Below are 21,175 nucleotides of genomic sequence, written 5' to 3'. Positions count from 1 at the left end.
TGTTTATCCACATTTAAAGCACTTCCCTTCTTTCATGAAGCGTTGCTTTTCTTCTTCGGAAAGTTGCTTTGCTTGTGGGTATAGATTGGAGCGAAATTGAGGAGCATTAGGAGGTGCATAGGGCTTCATCTTCTTTTGATTTGATGGCTGCTTTTGCCGTTGTTTTTGTCCTTCATTTGGGGCTGAATACTCCTCATCATCAGCTACTCTCTTCTTATCATTCTTTTGGAATGATTTGTTGCCATTGTGCTCCATTTCCCATGTCTCAGCATGATCAATGAGTTCCCTGAGACTAGAACAATGATAATGATTAAGAGCAGTACGAAGTTTAAAATGCAAACCTCCTTGAAACTTCCTAAGCTTTTCCGAACTGCTGATCTTCTTGAAATGTTGGACCTTCAAAAGTAGCTCCCAAAATCTCTTGGTATAGTCACCAAGTGACTCATTTTTCCTTTGCCAAAGCCGATCCCATTCCATTTTTACATCTCTTTTGAAATGAACAGGAAGAAATTGGCTTTGTATCATGCGAACAAAGGACCGCCATGATTTTGGGGCAGCATGATCATATTCCAACCCCGTCCACTAAGTATGGGCTAAGTCGGTTAAATGTAAAGCTGCAAACTTAATCTTTTCTTTTTCTTTATACTTGTCACGACCATACAAAATTTAAAATTGACGAATAAACTTCAGAAGAAGATCGGGATTTCGGGAACCATCATACATACTAAACTTGATCTTCTTTTCAAGTTGAGATAGTGACTTAGTCTTCTTCTTCTTCTTATGCCTTCGTCCATGCCCGGATCTTGAGGTTGAAGATGATGAAGTGCTTGATGGGGATGAAGATGGAGACGAGGGTGAAGAATGTCGACGCCTTTGACGATGATGAGGTCTTCCACGAGAAGGGTGTGACTCTTCGTTACTAGACGAGGATCCATCAAAATAGGCGCCAGATGACTTTGAAGAAGAGGATGAGCTTCGATGCGATCTCTTTCTTTGTCTTGAAGTAGAATGGGACTGCCTCTTAGAAGTAGTTGGACTTCTTGATCGGCTCCTTTCATTGGTATGGCTTTGTCTCCTTGAAGTAGATGGGCTTCTTTCCTTGAATTCTTTGGAATTCTCAACTTTTTCTAGTTTGAGAAGTTGCTCACGAATTTGTTGATTCTCCTCTCTAAGACTTTGAATGGCTTGAAGGATAGCACTCGATTGATCCATTGAGACTCTTAAGAAAAAAAAATATGCTCAAGCACTCAATGCAAGGGCTGAAAACAAACAAACTTATAATTGTAAGCACTACCAGTGTTGGGGTGAGGACCGAGCCAAAGCTCTGATACCACTGTAAGCGCCCCGAACAACATAGTATGCTTAACAATTATGATATTCGCTTGTTTTCGAGATTTAATATAAAAGAGAATGAACACTTAAAACTGAAAATGAAAATTACTCACAAAATTACAGCCATGAAAATGTAAAAGTAATGGAGACAAGATTGAGGGTTGAAGATGGGCAAACCCCCCTCCCCCCCCCCCCCCGAAGGAATGTATTTCTGCTCAACCCAAGTCCCTTAGGGAAGAGCTCAGTTACAATCAACCTGAGAGTGAGGAGAAGTAATTCTCACTCTCACAAGATCATGCAAAGATGTACAAACACACATGCATTATCTATTATGCAATGACAAGAACTGATTTCTTTACAGTATGAGAGAAGAAAGAGGGGAAATCAACCTTTCTCCATTGTTGATCAGCAGTACATGGATAGGGCTTGCTTCTTGTTGCTAAAATGGAAGAAAGAGCTCGAGAAGGAGGTGCTGTAATGAATTTACAGGCTTGCTGTAATGAATTTACAGGCTTGCTGTCCTGTAAAACAGCAGTGATAGAAGAGGGAATATGGAGGAATTTGATAATAGAGAAGTGGAAGATGATGATGGGGATGGATGGGGCCAGTTTCTGGCTATCTGTGGGTGCTGTACATGAGTTTACAGCAAAGAAAAATGATCCTGAATGAAGAAAAACGAGCTCTTATTTATAGGAGAGGGAAGAGCTAGTACAAAAGAGGAAAGTGGAGTAGCACAAGACAAGTGTCCAGCCACATGTCATGAGATGTGACAAGTGGTGGGACACTTGGAAACTTGTGTGACAAGTGTCTTGACACTTGTCTCTTCTCTATGGCCTTCCTTTTTGGGTTGAATACTGTCAAGAATAGAAACAACCAAATTTAGTAAGCACAGTCAGAGTACAAAACTTACTATTTTTAGAATGACATCCCTATTTTTTAGGACTAGCATTTTTAGGCTAATTCGAGGCTCCTAAAATTTAGGGACCCCCCAATATGGGTGTCATATGAAAGCTTTTTCCGGGTACATCGCAAAAATGGTATCCGAATCTTCATGTGACTTTCCTATGCAAAGAAATGTGCATTTCAAGCTTTCAGCCCACACATGCACATTATACAAGCATTTCATGATCATGCCATCTTGTTGATTGTAACTGTCTATTCTGGTGGATCTAGCCCACACTTCAAGGCATCAATCCTTTCTGTGTACGAGTCTAACCCTGATATGCGTGAGTTCTAGTCACAAGCGCCCAATCGGGCCATATAGGTGGAAGTGTGAACTATCTTTTCTCTAACCCACCGCGTGGGTCCACCATAACCTGTGACCACTCATCAGTGGCCAGCTCCAATGCACTTTTCTTTATATCTAATTAGTGCAAAGGAAATAAATTTAATAAATCATTATATAGACAAATTAATGAAAAAGGATACAAATTATGTTTCTATAGAGTTGTGACAGTCAGACTTAGGATCTTTGCATTATTACTTGGGCATTCAGTTCATTCATGATGCTAGAGGTATCAGTTTATCAAAGTCAAGATACATTGGTAAACTTCTTGAGAGGTTTGGCTTACAGGATTGCAAGCCAGACTGTACACCAATGGAACCTGGACTAAAGTTGTCATTGCATGATGACAACGACTTGTTTGATATACACACATATGCTCCAGCAGTTGGATGCCTCATCTACCTATGCAACACTAGGCCGGACATACAGTTTGCAGTTTCAGCCCTGAGCAGATATATGCATCAGCCACGCACGTCACATTGGCAAGTTGTCAAGCATGTTTTCTGTTACTTACAGGGTCCTACATCTCTTGGATTGCTTTATGCCAAGGGGGGGCCACTGCACTTACATGCTTACAGTGATTCTGATTGGGCTAGTGATTATGATTCTCGTCTATTTGAAGGGGAGGTACTATGGCTGGTGGCCCTCTATGTACCAATTGATTCTTCATCTAGACGAGATTTGCGGAACCATCTAGAAGCTTGCTTGTCTCCTAGTGGACCAAGAAGTGTTGATGGGAGATTTTAATATGTGTGTTCATCATTCGCAATCTACCTTCGAGCACTCGGTGATGGATGCATCTGAGAGCTGCACATAGCATAGTTTTGAATTGGTTGTTTTGAAGCAACACATTTGGTCCTAGCTTCCCCCATTGGATTCGGGTTTTACTTTTCAGTCAGCACAATACTCTACCACATGTTTTCGCTTGGGCCATATGTATGTTATGCAGGATAATGCTTTTCTACCAAAGATTTTGGACATCCAAGTACTATGACAATTTGCTTTGGTAGATCATTTCCCTTTGTAGTTTAACATGCTTGCCCACCCTATCACCCATTCTGCTCAATTTTTGGGACAGTTCCCATTGCATTTTATTTCATCTTATCTGAAGCACCCAATGTTTAATGGTTATATGGAGCAATTGGTTGACATGTTTTTACTTGATTTCCCCTCTAGGGTAGCGACTCTTTTGAGCAATTGCTCCATAACGAGCAAAGAGTTGCCAGGCATTATGATATCCATCATGCTTCTCTTTACAAGCAGCATCGGCAAGTTGCTAAAGAAATGTTGGCCTTGGTTCACTCCTTGCTAATTGATTCTCTAAATGATCCATTTTTGCTACCATTGGCTACAAGGTTGACAAATCTCATTCAATAGTTTCATTTGAGATCATGTCGGAAAGCCAAGTTGCAGAGCTTGACTAAGAATTTACAAGATATTTCATGTTAGTCGCATTAAAAAAATTTAGGCTTGCACGCCTCTCCTATCATACTCTTTTCATACTTTTATATGCGTTTTCACTTGACATTTGATTCACGTATGAAAAACTTATGTCCTCAATAGGTTGCTGAAATTGAGCTTTTTCGAATCCCTCAAGGTTATAGGGATTTGTGGGACCAGCTTTTGATGGCACTACAGCCCACATAGGCCTTTCTTGCCCTTGATTCTAATCGTCCTTGGCAAGATTGTGACCTTGCAGGTCGACTCCATCTAGAAAAGGCTTCGGCTAATCAAGTGTATCACCTTATGATTAAGGACTACCATTGGCTGGTTGCTAAGGCCAATATTGTTTGAGGCTTGCATAAATCTTGGGATTGGTAGAAAATGATTGTCATTGATGGTTGGTTCATATGGAGATTTTGTTTCCTTTCCTCCATTTTTGGGGCTGACCTTATTCAGCATACTGATCTCCCTTTCAAGGAGGACTTGGTCCCTTGGCATACGGCTATCTCTGCTGCTTCTTTGCCATGACTTTTGAGCTCTTTTAGTCATCTGACTTTCTATACTTGTGTGGTTATTTGGTACTCTTGTCATTTGATATAGTATAAATTACTCATTACGAAAAAGAGGGAGGGAGACAGAGAGAGAGAGAGAGTTTGAATAATTCTATAAGAGTAGATAGACTCTCCTCTTGACTGCAAGCTCTTCTTCTAAACATCAAGTAGTGTAAATTATGTGCCAAGACCTTGGACTCTTTTCGGAATAGAATATCCTCAACAAAAACACATGCAGCCGGTTCAAAAGGGAAAAAGGAATAGGCCATATTGTTTAAAGCTTAACTCCTCTAGCATGTAGACTTGTCAAGGTGTTGATGAGCTCCTACTCATCAACTTTGAGCCACACAAGTTTTGATTGCCTTTTGCAGCCAACCAATCGTGTGCCTTGCACTAGTCCCGTAACCCTTGCTATGGGAGCAACCTGTTGACCACCTATGACCTACAGCTTGCAGCCAAGGGGCATCACCCTTTTAAGTGACAAGTACAGATCAAAACTTCTACCCTTGTGTTGTATGCCCAGAAGTTATTATCTTCGGCTCGTACCTTATGCAACTAGAGAACTTTTCAATGGTGAGGTGGCTTCTAAGTCTTAGGTGAGTAGTAAGGCATGCATATAGTAGTCTCTGATTGTTTCTACAATGATCCATATGAGAATACACAACTCCAAACTTAATTTTAAAAGAAACTTCAAACATAGCTGATTTGACAAGGCGGAGATCTTGATTAACTACAACTCATGAGCACTAAACATATGGAGAAATACACTAGAAAACTTTTGTTCACAATCCACCTACCATCTTTTGCAGCCTTTCCATTGCAACGGACAATTCCTTTTTTTGAAAATGATGAATCCTCGTGGCAAAGCACAAACCACATGAATGTGAGTTGAAAAGACTTAAGTAAAGTTATTTGTAAACACCACCTACATTACAATGTACAATTTAAGTAAAGTTATCTGTCAACACTACCGACACTACAAAGTTCAATACTCAATTTTCCTTGGATGATAGATATCAGCAAAAACAACATGCATAAGGTGATTGTGATAACAATTGCAATCAGTTCTAAACAACAACCTTATTGGCATGCTTAAGCTTTATAGACAAACAATCAAAGGGAATGGAGAGAAAAACTCAAGCTCATTGCAAGCATTTCAAACTTGGAAGCCACTCATGGACTCAGAAATTTTCGTTTCCTAGCTTGCATGAGAGACATGAAGGCTGATTTGGTAATAGAAAGGTTCACACTTGGGGTGCTGCTGATGCATAAAAACATCATTTAAGTCACAAACACAGTCTTGTGTCATAAACAGTATAGAGATCATATACAGTTTAGAGAGTTTCAAGGGTTCTGTAGAATGCAACTTTAGTGGATAGACCTGTCCTTCCAGGCTTATCTTGTCAGAACATAGGCATACATGAAGAACCCTACACTAGCTTGTTTTCCAATAAAGCAGAAAATGGAGGTACTGTTGCTGATGCATAAAAACCATCATTTAAGTCACGAACACACTCTTGCATCATAAATAGTGCAGAGATCATAGAGAGTTAAGAGAGTTTCAAGGGTCCTGCAGAATGTAATTTTAGCTGTGCTAAAGTTTCCGAGTCACATTGGCAATGATGTGCATATTCCTTCACTTGGTGGCAGTATAGCACTCCTCCAATTTTGGAAACCAAGGTAAGTTTTTGGCAAGCAAGTAAATGGCTTTAAAAACTGGACACCTTAGTTGAATACGCTAGAGTGCGTGCATGCAAAAGTACCCCAACAAATATATATTTTCATATGCCCAAAATCTGCATTAATAAGGAACAGGAAATAAGTTCAACTGTCTAACAGTAGTATTGCTGTCTAGGAAGTTATTCTTTGATGAAGGGAAACCGCACAAAAGTCTATACTTTAGGATTATCAGACTCTGATGCCACTTTTGCACTCGAAAGCATTTCTGCCTGGCGGCTGAGCAAAAAGTTCTGTCAAGAAAGGATAATGTAAGTGAACTTTATAAACCAAACAGACACTAGAGTTAACACAATTACAATAGATGCATAAAGTTGCAATTATATAAAACACAGATTTCCTCCATAAAGAAAATGGATCAGAAAAATCTCCTAGTCTAGTGGCAGGAAATTGAACAGCTAAATTGAAACTTGAAAAAGAGCAGCAGTTTAGGTACAGATGAAAAGGAGCATATTGAAAGCTTTGAACATTTTTTCATTTTAAAACTTGCCCTTTAACAATTTGCCTCAAAGTTGAAGCAGGAAAACCTCAGGAACATTGTGTCATTTCACATTTGAAGATAAAATTAAGTCTAGATAGAGGAAAACCTCATTTCACATTGTGTCATTTCACTTTTGAAGATAAAATTAAGTCTAGATAGAGGAAAACAATATCCTGGAGAACCACTGGTGGAGCTGGTAGAGGGTCATGAAAGCATCTGCCGCTGTGAACCAGGAACTGGGAAATTGGAATTGATTCTGCGGGTGAAATCTAAGTCCTAAAATGGGGAAGCTTTGCTACTGAATCCCGACCCACCTGAAACTAGTAGTGGCATTGGATCAATGACTAAAACTATCATTCTCACTGATAACTGAGAAAGAGCTTAGTTGGTTCTGGGTAACTGAGAAAGAGACACCTGCCAAATTCAGAATACCATTGATGCCTGGAGCTCAGCTGCAGTTAGGTGACTGTCATCCTGATTATTTGAAACACGAACTAGGGGTGGCTGAAGGTTTATCAGTACTACTTGCACAAATTTCGATCAAAATTAAGTGATGAAGTAATATCACTGATCTGCTTATATGGAACCCTATGAACCACTGGTACCCGTGCATAGTCTAAGGCCTGGCCTTTTGGTTCACAAACTGAACTATAAAATCCCCAGTCATGATCACACCATCTTGTTCATACAACCATGGCATAGCTAATTGGAAAGGCCATTTCTCTTGATAGTCTCTACCAATCTGATGTGTGCTCTCATGAAGATGCATTTCCTACTCTGCTAATGCAGTCAAGAAGGGTCCCTCATTAATCATCTCCCCATGATCTGACATATGATTTCACACTCAGACCTTGAATTATATAGAACATGAACAATCCTACCATTCACCTTCCCAGAATCAGGATGGTATCGTGGCATACAAGCTCATTGTGAACACCAAATGGTGGTCCCTGAACCAGCTGACCTGTACAATAGCAGTGTCTTTGAAACCAGAGCTACAATTACAGCAGCACAAAATGGTGTTTTCCATGCAAACCAAAAATGGCATTACTAAAATATTTCACCACCACAAAACGCATTTCTGAACCACCTTCATTTTTCGGAGTTTCAGTTTTCATTGTTGTTTTGTGGGGAGGGGGGAGAAGAGGGGAGGGGAAACCCCAACTCTACCATGTGTTTCATAAATTTGCCCACCTGAATTCATAGCCATCAACTTCTATTTGCCCACCTGCATTTGTAGCCTTGCCAACTTCTATTCTTATTGTTGTTTTGCGGGGAGGGGGGAGGGGAGGGTTAGATAGTCACAAGTCAAGGTAAGAGATGGCTTATCCATCCACTGGGATTCCTCAACTATAATTAAGTGGATATATATGAAAAAGGGCACCCTTTGGGCAAAGGTCTAGTTATGGTCAAGGATAATTTTAGGTACTAAGATTTCAATATCATCCTCAAGCAATGGAGGAAGGGGGAACACAAATCTACCATGTGTTTCTGTTTCTGCCATGTGTTTCATAAATCTGACCACCTGCATTCATAGCCATCAACTTCCACTTTTATTGCCTGTCTCTCTAGCCTTCACTCCACTCTTGCTTTATCTCCGTTTCACTGTCATCTGCAGCCCATTTCTTATCAGTGTAGCTAGCCATGGTCAGACACAATGCACGGAGTCACACAAGGATCTTAGGTAACTATGGAGGTGGCATTTAATCTTGACTCTTGCTGGAAGCTAATAGTTATCAAATAGACAGTGTAATGTCCTATGTATGGAAATTAAGGCAATTTGAGTAAAGGCTACAGTAGTAAAATGTTGTTATAAATATACGTGCATGTATTAAATCTAAAAATTATTCCAAGGGTTCATCGGGGCAGGTTGCAACCAGGGTAAACGGAGCATGGCCCTACTATGGCCTGAATTTTTCACGCTCACTTCATTATTTGTCTTTGGCTTAAGGCATCAGGACAAAACTCATGTGATCCTTCTTGTCACACGCAAAGGATTGTCCTGCATCTTACAAGCCTTAAGCTCATCATACTCGAGAGATGTGACTCCACAACCCCATTCATCAAAGGTTAGAGCTCGTCCACATGGCAAAAAGTATGTGAGTGAAGCACTCCTAGGTGAGGAGAGACTGCTCCAAAGTGGCATGGAACTTATTAAGACACCAGTCTATGTGAGCATCAAACTTTCCCCAAAATTGATGCATCACTCATACAGTCTGATGCTCTTGCTCTGCTAGACGAACATCAAGCTAGCTGAATCAATCAATTACCAACTAAAGAGGGTCTGCTCTTGCTTTGCTAGAGCATCAAGCTAGTTGAATCAATCAGTACCAACTAAAGAGGGTTTATTGGACAAACCATAAAGAAAAGGTATAGCAAACACAGAGAAACACAGACTGTACGATAACATGCAAAACATTATCTGTAGAATGATGAATGAGAATGAGTGCATAAGAATATGAAGGATACAATTTGGGGGGCACGAACCTCCATGTTTCAAGAACCAATGCAGAGGTGACAGATAAAGGTGTCAGACTGTGTCATATTCATGATGGATCCCAAAGTGCAGCAGCAGTACACCAGGCTGGATGACAATGTCAATGGCAGCAGAAGGATCAGCATGCAGTCCTCCAGAGTCCAACAGATGTAAAACGATGGGTGTCTGGAAAACACCGGTCAGGCAGCCAGAAATGCAGATCATCTGATGCAGATGATGATGTTAACAGGTTGCCTTCACCAAAATGATGATGTCAGCAGCTCCCCCTCAAGATGATGACAGCATGGCAGCCTGTTCCAGCCCAAACCGCAGCTCCAGCAGTCCAAAAACACAGCAAGAGGTTCCCCTGGTGATGTCAACTGATGGCAACAGGTTAGCTGATGACAATGCAGGCTGGGCAGCAGGCTGCAGCCAGGACAACTTCCTCCACTGATGGCAATGTCTTCTGCACAGCAACAGCTATTAATGGCCGCAGCAGCTCCAAGATGGGGTATGGGTTGCCATTTGCGGAGAGATGGTTGTAGGCTGAGGGTAATGATATATGATCAGAATAGGATGCATGGATGCCCACACGTAACTCTATTTATTGAGGATTTTGGTGTATTTTTCCTACAGTTCAAAAGTAAGGCCATCTATTTTTTGTAATCAACATTCATTGCTTTTTGGGGCTGTCTTAAGGAGATGTAATTACGATCCAGCTGGGGGTGGTAGCAACTATTAACGGCAGCAGCACCACCAAGATGGGGTATGGGCAGCAATGTGGGGAAAGATGGCCATAGGCTGAGGGTCATGATAAATTATTAGAATGGGATGAAGGGAACTAACTCTAATTATAGAAGATTTTGGTGCATTTGCCCTATTATTCAAGAGTAAAGCCATATAATTTTTATTTCAGCACTAATTGCTTTTTGGGACTATTTGAAGAAAACATAATTAGGGGATTAATGCATAATAATTGAGGATTACAACCCCAATTTTAGTGGCTCAACACAGGCCTAAAAGAATATGCCTAGGAGCCTTTTGGATCAAGGCTAAGCCATCTCTTCACTCCCCTTGATCTCTCTTTTTGGGCCAAAGAGCAGGTGCTGAGCTACCAAAACTTGCCTTGGAATTATTCTATTTTCTGTCATTTTTCAGCTCATTAAAACAGCCCCAAAAAGGCAGTTTTTTCATTTTGTACGACACTCTAGACTTCATCTAGCTCCAACATGTTCTAAAGAGAGACTCAGCATGCACACTACTTATCATCCTTGTACCCAGCCAGTCTGCCACATCTACTATAATACAAAGGCACTACCTTGTTGTCAGCCATAATCATCAGCTCCAGAGACTGCCACTAGCCTGTACGTGCCCATCGTCCTGCTGTCACCAGCCTCTACACAGCATCACCTGCTGCATTTCATCTGCTAGCTCATCTACAGTCTCTCAGCTCATCACCTGCTGTCCATGACTTGCCATCAGCTGTGTTTTCATCATGTAACAGCAAGAGACCTGATTTCAATGATGCATCACCATCACATTTGTTGCATTTTGCTTCGTGACTATATCAACTACTGATTTCATAACTCCCAAATCTATGCTTTGCTGCCTCTGCTACATGACATCAAATTCTGCATTATCAACATCATTCCCACACATCTAGAGGCTATCAGCAAGTTGCATATTGCTATGATTTATTGTTTTTGTCACGAATCGCGTGGTGAGGGGGCTTGCTCGAGTTGTTGCACAGAACATACACAATACATGCAAGGAGAAGCTCACTCAAGAACACAAGAAGAAAGCTAGAGACTCAAAGGCTTTCTTGCTAGTTTTTCCCCTTCTTTCTCACATATTATACAACATAAAAGAAAGTGATCTACTAAGTCAAACAATGCATAACAAACTATACTAATCGACTTGTGTTATAACTATGTCGGCTTTAGGTAGGTGTAACTAAACAAATTTAATAAGTGATGAGTCACTGGTCATTTGAGGATCACAATGCCTATCGACGTACTAAGTGTAAGCATGCAAACCCATCTAACACACAATCCATCATCGATGTCTACACATGTTGAGCTTGCCATCTCAACACTCCCCCTCAAGCTCAACTGCATCTCTACAACTCCAAGTAAGCTTTAAAATCTTTAAAGCTTCTCTACACCCAATGTCTTTATGAATATGTCAACTATTTAATCTTGTAGGTTGACATACACCAAGTTGATCTCACTTGTAAATATCTTCTCTCACACAAAATAGTAATGCACCTCAATGTCTTTTGTTTTAGCATGGAACACAAGGTTCTAGCCAACTGTATACTGCTCATGTTGTCAAAATGAATGAAAATTGAACCATCTCTCTATACATCCAAATCACCCGATAACTTTATAACCATACCACCTCACATGCTACCATAGTAGCACCTCTATACTCAACCTTTGTACTCAATAAAGTAACTATAGATTGCTTTTCGGTGCTCCAAGTGACTGTTGCATTACTAAGAGAAAAATATGAATCTATTAGTAGATGTTCTATTGAACATACTACTAGCCCAATCTACATCTGTGTACCCAAATACTTGTACATTTTTACCTATCTCATAAAAAGGTCCATAATGCACAATGGGCTTCACATACCTTGATATACATCTGACTACATTCAAATTAGGCTTTCTAGATACTTGCATAAACTAACTCACAAGCCCAACAGCATAGCTCAAGTCTGACCTTGTGATAGTCATATACATCAAACAGCCTACTATCCTCTGAACATAGTAGGGTCTTCTATCTCATCCCCAATATCAGCACTCAAGTTTACATTTTGCTCCAATGGCACTCAATATATCCAAGCCATATTACCTTTGGGACAATAATATACCATAAGCATATCTGATCACCTCAAAATCAAAAAAAATACATCAACACATCCAAATCCTTTATCTTAAACTTCTGCTTCAAAAGACCCTTAATGTCAATAATTCCACCACCATCACTATTACCTATATTAATCAAGTCATCCATATAAATGACTATGATAACCAAACTTATATCATCTTTTCTTATATAAAATAAGTGATCTTAATCAAAAACAAAAAAGCCAATGTTGACAAGATACTCTCCAATCTTGTCAAACCATGCTCTAGGTGCTTGCTTTAGTCCATAGAGTACCTTCTTTAATCGACATACATATGTGGGATATCTAAATCCTCATAACTTGTTGGCTACTCTATATACATTTCTTCTTACAAATCACTATGCAAGAAAGCATTCTTCGCATCTATCTATTGCAAACTCTAGCCTTTGGTTGTTGCCAAAGTAATCATATATCTAATAGTTGTCATCCTAGCAACTAGACTAAATGTCTCTTCATAGTCTATGCCGTATGTTTATGTATAGCCTTTCACAACCAACCTAGCTTTATACCTGCTAATAGAACCATCTACATTATACTTTATTTTATAGACCCACTTACAGCTAATAGCTTTCTTGCCCTCGGACAATGGTACTAGATCCCAAGTCTTGTTAACCTCTAATATAGCCATCTCCTTACCCATCGTTGCATTCCAATGAGCATGACCAACAACCTTCTCAAAATAACTAGGCTCAATATCCTCAAGGCTCAACCACCTTCACCATACAAGCAGAATGGTGAGCTACATAGCCCTCAAAACCAAATCTTCTAATAGGGTATCTCACCCTACTAGACCTACATACCACTGGATTACTCAATGGAGATTTTATAATACCATGTACTCTTTGTACACCTAGTGTTCTGATTAAAGAAATACCAACCTTATCAACCAAAATCTCAAATCCACTAGAGTCTACATCAAGAACTGAATGACTTGTAGATACATAATTACTATCTGACACTTTTTTCTTTCCTTTTTCATTACTTGAAATACTAATAGATTCACTTGAAGATATAGAAATGCTCCTTCGTCTCCCAAAAATGCAAATCTACTACTAGATAATATCTTTGGTTCTAAGGGTCTGTAAATCCTGCTTTTCTATTTGCACATAACTATCATGATCATCGACATTATCCAATGCATCTCCACTAGATACATATCAACTTCTCATCTCATAAAAATATCATTCGTGTTCGCTCTAATCTCACCCAATGACAAGGTTATAAGAGTAATACCCTTTTTGCTCAATAAAGTATCCAATCAAGATACATTTTTCAATCTTTGGATCCAATCTTTTTCTCAAATCATTAAGCTCGTGAACATATACAATACAACCAAACACTTCTAAGTACAATACATCAAGCTTCCTTCTTGTAAAGCATTCTTCAAAGATCATACCATGAATTACAACTATGGGAGTTTTATTCATGATATAGACAACAATATGAACAACCTAGAAAATGTACTTTGTTATATTTTTTTCAACCATTAATACTTGTGCAACTTTTGCAATATGTCTATTTTTTATTTTTGCACATTCATTTTTGTTGCATAGTATACCTACATGTAAACTCTCTCTTTCTTCTATGATACTTCAAAAAATCATTAAAATCGTTAGAGAGGTTCTCTACCCCCCTCCATCTAACCTCAATCACTTGACTTTCAAGTATGTTTTTGTTTCAACAACAGCCTTGAAAGTTCTGAAGTGATAAAACACTTCACTCTTTTCCGTAATGAAATATATCCATAATTTTCTAGAACAATTGTAAACAAACATAACAGAATAGTTGTTGCCACCAAGACACATTCTGCGTAGATCCCTAAAAATCTATATACACAACATCAAACATATTCCTACTTACATCTCGTTCATTCAAAAAATGTTGTATTATCTGCTTCCCAAACTTACATGTTTCACAGACCTTGTGTAACTCTACAACTCTAAATGAAAGTAAATCTACAGCCAACCCTTAGGATTGCATTAATTTTAGCCTTTGCATATTTGCATGTCTAATACATATGTGTCATATTTCGATGTCTACAACTATACCTTTGCATTTAGTATACATAGTAGCATTTATAGAAAAATTTCAGTATCCAAAGTAAGCATGCTATCAATTCTACTTCCTTTTGCAATCAATTTACACTTAGCCCTTTGCATTAACTCCTAACATACAATCCTTACTCTACTATTTGACCAACAAACACCAAATTCTTTATGATGGATGGTACATATAATATATCTCACAAATACTTTGTCTGGCCATCATACACGAACGAAGGAACTTTTTCAAAGTGAAATCAAGTGGCTACCTCTACGTAACCCGAACTTTGTAAATCTTGCATCTCTCCGAACCATTCAGTATAGCTATTCAAATGATTAGATGCACCTAAATTAGCATACCATACATTGTCAATTGGTCCCCTTTCCTTCAAATGCTACATGATAAATAGGCACTCATTTTTATTATCATTCTATCTTGAGGACAATGCATAATTCCCTTTCTATAATCTACCACTGCAAATGTCATTCTTCTTATCATAAAAATGGACTGCAATATCACCTATTCTTCCATAACAATAACAGATAATACCAGAATTGTAAGAATATATATTCTACCATCCACCTCTTCCTATAGAACCTCTAGAATCACCACGATCTTTTGAAATCTACATCTCACCAAATTATTTATTAAACTTGTTTTTGTTGATTATTGCCAATGCGTCCCATACGATGGCCTCTTAAAGAGAATCTATCACATCCCCTTCTTGAAGTTGAGCATGTTCACCACTTCTTTCTAACGGTTCACACCACAAATTGATCTCTTCAATAATCATGAGAGAGATCAACTCATCAAAATCTAGAAGTAGCTTCCATACATACACACAAGTAACAAAAGATTTTTAGACATTTTCATTATTTAAGCCGCCCAAAGTAGAAGAAATCAAATCACTATCATCAAGCATTGCATCAATAGCTACTAGAACATCTGTAATGCTTCTTATCTTCAAAACATCAGACATTTTCTCTTTTTTCGAAGTATTTGACTCTTGCTTAAGCTAAATCTTTTGCATAAGGAAGTCCAAACTATATGTGAATTCTCTACATTTCTAATATACCCCAACATAGTGTTATCAATTACTACTAATAACCAATATATTACTTTTTTGTCTTTTGTATTCCATTATTTCCATGCCTTTAATTCTTTTGTAGTTCACGGGATCACTTAGCTCTAGTTTCTTTTCTTTACTTAAATAAACTTGTAGAGACATTTTTCAAATAAGAAAGTTCGTTACATGGAACTCCCATGATAGTAGTTGTTCTTGTCTAGTTGTCAAAAATAGGATTTCTATTGTTTTCAATCATTATGATAAAAGTAAGTATCAAACAGAAAGTAAGTCTTCTACAATCTTTCACAAGAAGTGCACAGTAATAAACCAAGCAGCTTCTTCACTTGACTACTCAACAACGTATACAATGTGTAGCATATTTCAAGATAAATCTTGTGTTTGCTTCTTGATAAAGATCTCAGAATTTACAGATTTGAAATCTGTAACATATGCACCTCAAAACAGCTAACACAGCCCAAATTACAATATACCCTAAAATTGTTGTCCTCAATCTTACGAAGCTAAAACGGGACCCAAAATAGCCTTAGATAGCCAAAAAATATAGCGAAAAAGTCATAGGGGTCTTATCTACAGAGTATATACCATTTTGCTTACACACAAAATCTCACAACAATCTAAGATTTTTGTTATGCCCTACATTCAGTGCCTCCATAGGCACTATCCAAGGAAAGAGTGAGAGAATGGGAGAGCTTTTTACCCATTGCTTGCTTACTTGAATCCTTGCTTGTGCTTCTTCACATTAGCCTCTAAAACTAGCCTTTGTGAGCAATGCAGCTTTGATATCATGTCACAAATTGCATGCGGGGGGAGAGGGACTTGCTCGAGTTGCTACGCCAAACACATATAAGTACAAGGAGAAGCTCACTCAAGAACACAAGAAGAGAGATGGAGGCCAAAAGGTTTTCTCATTGGTTGTTTTTTCTTCTTTCTCACATAATACAATGTATACAAGGTATAGATAAGATGTAACATAAAGGAAAGTAGCCTACAAAGTCAAAAAGTGCATAACTAACTATACTAATCGACTGGTATTATAACTATGTCAGTTGTAGGTGGGTGTAACTAATTGAATACAATAAGTGATAAGTCAATGGCTATGTAAAGATTATAATGACCACCAACATACTAAGCATAAACGTACAAACCCATCTAGCTAGCTGGTCCATCATCAATATATGCACATATTGAGCTTGCCATCTCAATAGTTTTGGCCCTAGAGATTGCTAAATTTCAACATCTCACCTACTGCTCTGCTGTCCTCAATCCTCTATATCAAATTTACTACATCATTTGGCCCTCGCCCCACTCTCCTACATAAAATCAAATTCTAAATCATCAGCATCATTCATACACATCCAAAGGCTGTCATCAAGCTCTAAACTATTGCATTTTATCATTCTAGCCCTAGAGATTGCTAGGTTTCGAAATTTAGCATCCCTGCTATCCTCAACCTTCTACACCCAATTTACTACATCAATTGGCCCTCGATTGGTGCCTTTCATCATCCTCACTTCTAGTTCTACTATAACTCATCATCATTAGTGATTTTGTTGCGCTCAAGATGAGTTCTTGGAGAACAACACTCTTCTCTAGTTTGCTCACACTAGAAACAATGATTATTGTACAATCTATGCTCCTTGAGCTCCATCCACATCACACTCTCTTCATTCAATCATTCATTACATTATTCTTCCTTTCTTTGGTTTTTTTGTCTATATTCACTATGTTTTTGTCATGTTTGTGCACTCTTGAGTGTTTTCTCCTTGCAAACCCTAAGATATCTTCACACATTGCACCTTCACCACCCAATTGAGAAAAAGGATCAAACCTATGGATTGCATGCCTAAGGAATAACTATCCCCTAGTGGTGAATTGCATGATGGACGATTGTGTGTAGGTCACGGAAGAAGGTGTAACTTGTGGACTAGGTGGCATGGAAGGAAATTGAATTGCTAAAAATTGATTAAATGATGATGAAGCACCAAAAGAAAAATCTTCAAAGAAATCATGTGAAATAAGAGGCATTACCTATTTTTCTACCTCTATATCCACCTCTTCTTTTATATACATACTTGTATGGTTTTGAGTCTCCATGGTTACTCACATCCATTGCCTACACCTTAGAAGGAGGAACAAAAGAAGAACTAGCAAATTTTGAACTTATATAGCTTGCACCAAACTTGATGGAAAGGATGACATTGTATAGCTCACAGTTTCCAAATCAGTATATCCTCCTCAACAGGGGGGGATCCAAACCAGCACTAGTATGTAATTTTGAGTGAGGTGCACCTCCCTCCAAATTCTAGACTCGGCAATCAGGATTGTATGCCAAAGACAGTGGAGAAGCATGAGCAAAAAGTCAGTTGGGTCCTACTTCTAATTGTCTTTTTTTCCCTCCATCCCAAGATCTCTAGGTATTCCTCTCAAGAGAATAAATGGTAATCCTTCTCTTAAAGGTATTTCCTTGAGTTTCTACATGGAGATAAGAGGTACCACTCCCTCAATGCCAATGAGTTCAATGGGAATAAGATCTAGAAGGGAAGAGAATCACAAACAAGGAGAGAAAAGAAGAGGAGAAAAGAAAACAGGAAGAGAAAAACGATCTGCATTGAACAAAGAAAAGAGCTGCATACGATATCCTTGCACGTAGTCCAAGGCATCAGTGAGGGCACCGGATCAGGCTGAATAATGATGATAGCACCAATGACGGAGACAATGATGGCGATGGAGACGGAGAGTATGTAGCTTGCTATCAGAGACAGAGAAGACTACAATCACCTGATGGAGCACCTGTGAGACAGAAAAGCGAATGATATGTCCAACCAAAGTGTTAGCTATAAATAGCTAAAAACCAAAAAAACTGTCCGACCAGATCTGATCAACTTGCCCTAACTGGGCCAACTGCTGTACATGCAATGCAGTCCAACTGCAGTAAAAAACTGTGCAGATGCTGATGTGGCAGTCCTGGGGCAGTCACAAGTTGGCAGGGGCTGCACAGGCTCTGAAAGGCCTGAAAACTTAAGAGATACACACAAAACTCAGTCAGAGCTCCTATGTCACCGTCAGATGCTGACGAAGCTCAACAATCGGGAGATGATAGACTGATAGACTAAAATAGGCAAGTTAGTGTCAAAATGGGAGTTAATCCTCTTTTTAACTCTGCATTTGATTGATGAAAAGGAATGACCCTTAAAGTTGTGCTTCAAGAGAATACTTCTATCCTCAATGAAGCATACTAGTTTATCAGGAACAACATTTAATCCTCCCTCTCACGAGCAGAATATTTCTCTTTTTAATAACCAAGCAGCATGACAAATTGGTTTTAGAACTTGAAACTTTCGAGCCCTATGTAAGTTATGCTAAGTCAGACTGTGAGACTATACAGATCTGTTTTGCCTCATAATAAATCCTTTCGTGATTTCAGAACTCAAGCTGTAACTTCTACATTAGCAAGCATGACAATTCACAATAAGGCAACTGACTATATGGAGCATCCAGAACGTGAGATGTTACCTTTCCCTGATACAAATTGGCCAATCGATCCCGTACATCATGTTGAACTTGTTGTAGTGGTTCATAGGGGGTGGAGGAAGTTCTCATATCATGAGGAGTGCCAGAGGCAGAATCCTTAAGCACTTTAGCAAGTCTCAGATTGTCCAGTTTTTTAAAGAGTGAACTCTTCTTGGAATCGACATCTGCTTCTTGACCTAATAGTTTCCCTGCTTCAAAAAAGTGGCTGCATGAATGCATCTATTTTATGTGTGAAAAGTATATCAAAAGAAAGCCTCTAAGCTTTTAAGGATTTCACAAAACTCACAAACTGCTAGCTTTAGACGTAATTAAACTTTACCTATGTTTTGCAACCATTGATACAAATCTTGAAGACCAAGAGCTTGCTCCTCAGTATGCATGAGCCCAGCCTGAAAAGTGGCACTTGTAAATGCAGCCAAACTTTATTTGTGCATATTCCTACAGTACACATTCTGATTGCTGAGCAGAGTCATACCAATCGGCGTGCATGCTTGACAACCACACTTGTACCACTCATGAAGGAGGAGTCGCTTTCCTGTTTGTTATGGCTGCCTTTCCCTTCTACAATATCGTTTCTCATCACCTCACCAAAGGAAAGTTCTTGTAGCATCTGTGTACGTAACTGGACAAAGCTCATTGCTTCTTTAAGCCGAGACCTATACTCTTCACGAATAGTCCGCTCATCTGCCTTGCCATTCACCCCATTTTCAGGAGCTAATTTATCTGGAGAAACAGCTCTTTCACTAGCTTCTGCCTCCAAAAATTCACTTTTGCTTTCACCATCCATGTCTGTATAGCTCTCGTCTTCTTTAGACCTGTCAGGTAGGACCATGCAGGTCCAAAAGCTCAAATCACTAGTGTCAATAGCCTTCTCGAGATGTAAACAGTGATCAGGAACTGATGGACCTGTCGGTTCTTCGAGCTGAACAGCTGGTGTTGTACTCTGTATGCAAGCTCGTATCTCTCTTGGAGTTGTAGAACCAGACTTTCTATTTGCATTGAAATTTTCAAAATGTGTCCTTTTATTAGAAGATCTGCTGCGTCTTGGTTTTGTAGCCAATACTGGTACTGTTTGCAAGCAATCCGGTAAACCTGTCACTCCAGTTAGGTCGGTAAGCAGCCGAGATTGATCGTCTTTCATGTCTGCAAGTTGCTCCCGATGCAGAGTTGAAAAAGGAGATAAAGCAGGCCTAGAGGCTGAAGAGCCACAGTTCCCTCCATAAGGCAAATCCTGGAATGGTCCACCGTGCGGCAGCTTCATTAAAATGAGACGAAAAGACCATATGAGAATTTCTCGGCTTGAGCAATGTCTGAATTGACATGCAGGAGGTGATAAAAGCTATCGTCAGCCAAGGTGATGATGGAGATGATGATCGATGATGACAACAATGATGACAGTGAGAACGAGGACGACAACCCTTGGTCACTAAACAATAGGTGCATGCGCATCGATGACATCGATGATGAAGCCATGATATGATGATGATGGGGACGACTATGGTGATGCCGATGACTACTTACAAAAACCCTAGGAAGACGCAGGCACATTCTGCAAAAGAAGGCTGTAATAATCCAGGAACGACACAGTAGAGCTGAAACCATGCATTTCAGAAACGATCAAGGCGTTGTACGCGCGTGCACTTCATACGGACACGTTTTGAGAGAGATGGAACACACCTTTTGCCTGATACCGAGAAAGGACAGCAGAGCCTTTGAAGAGTCGATGGCAGGCAGATCGGAGGACGCCATGGCGCTCGCTCGCTCGCTCGCTCGCTCGCTCGCTCGCTCTCTCTCTCTCTCTCTCTCCGCTTAGGACCTTGTCGTGAGATTATAAGCAGGCTTGTCGATCGAGCTCATGAGGCGAAGCCTCGGTAGAAGACGAAGGGTGGCGACCACGCCGGTTCCTGTATGGGCTAGAATTACTTTTCGCATTTTCTTTAGCGTATAGAGTCCCTTGAAAGGGCTTAAGGGCTATGTCGCACGGGGTTGTAGCAAAGTTCAGGGCGGTGGGGGATCAACCCATTACCCTACTCGTATTTGGTCACGCACAGAAGGATTAGGGGATAAGAAGGATCAGGGGCGGTGGGGGACTAACCTTATTGGTACTTGGTCACATAGAGAAGGATCAAGGGCAGTGGGGTTTGCTGAAACCCCCCAAGCGCTGCTAAAGTGGATGAAAAAACGATCTCTAATAAAACTTTAGCAAGGCTAACGAATGAGAGAAAGGTCCGGCTATCAACGCAATTGAAGGAAGTAATAGAAAATTGGGATTGAGAAAAGCCTTCATGATTGGCTA

General features: G+C 39.6%; 1 protein-coding gene across 3 annotated transcripts in view; it reads right to left on the bottom strand.

Moving 5' to 3' along the window:
- Window positions 1–20,796, bottom strand: part of LOC148018958 (uncharacterized) — a 99,979-nt gene extending 79,183 nt beyond the window's left edge. For 2 of the 3 annotated variants that reach the window (XM_087701459.1, XM_087701462.1), the window contains exons 1-6: window positions 20,557–20,796; window positions 19,355–20,134; window positions 19,199–19,268; window positions 18,862–19,067; window positions 6,510–6,581; window positions 5,409–5,444 (exon numbers count right to left, since the gene is read on the bottom strand). In XM_087701459.1, coding sequence (XP_087557585.1) covers window positions 5,409–5,444; window positions 6,510–6,581; window positions 18,862–19,067; window positions 19,199–19,268; window positions 19,355–20,134; window positions 20,557–20,628 — 1,236 coding nt within the window. In that variant the 5' untranslated portion in view covers window positions 20,629–20,796. The remainder of the gene's footprint in view (window positions 1–5,408; window positions 5,445–6,509; window positions 6,582–18,861; window positions 19,068–19,198; window positions 19,269–19,354; window positions 20,135–20,556) is intronic. The other variant, XM_087701460.1, reaches the window with a different exon arrangement.
- Between the last annotated feature and the right edge of the window lie 379 nt (window positions 20,797–21,175).

The sequence above is a fragment of the Lygodium microphyllum genome, chromosome 20, assembly GCF_053477565.2.
Source record: "Lygodium microphyllum isolate KBCC chromosome 20, Lygodium_microphyllum_v1.1.10, whole genome shotgun sequence".
In the NCBI taxonomy this organism is placed as follows: Eukaryota; Viridiplantae; Streptophyta; class Polypodiopsida; order Schizaeales; family Lygodiaceae; genus Lygodium; species Lygodium microphyllum.
The sequence above is the reverse complement of the archived record's forward strand: the minus strand, read 5'-3'. Positions and strand labels throughout refer to the sequence as shown.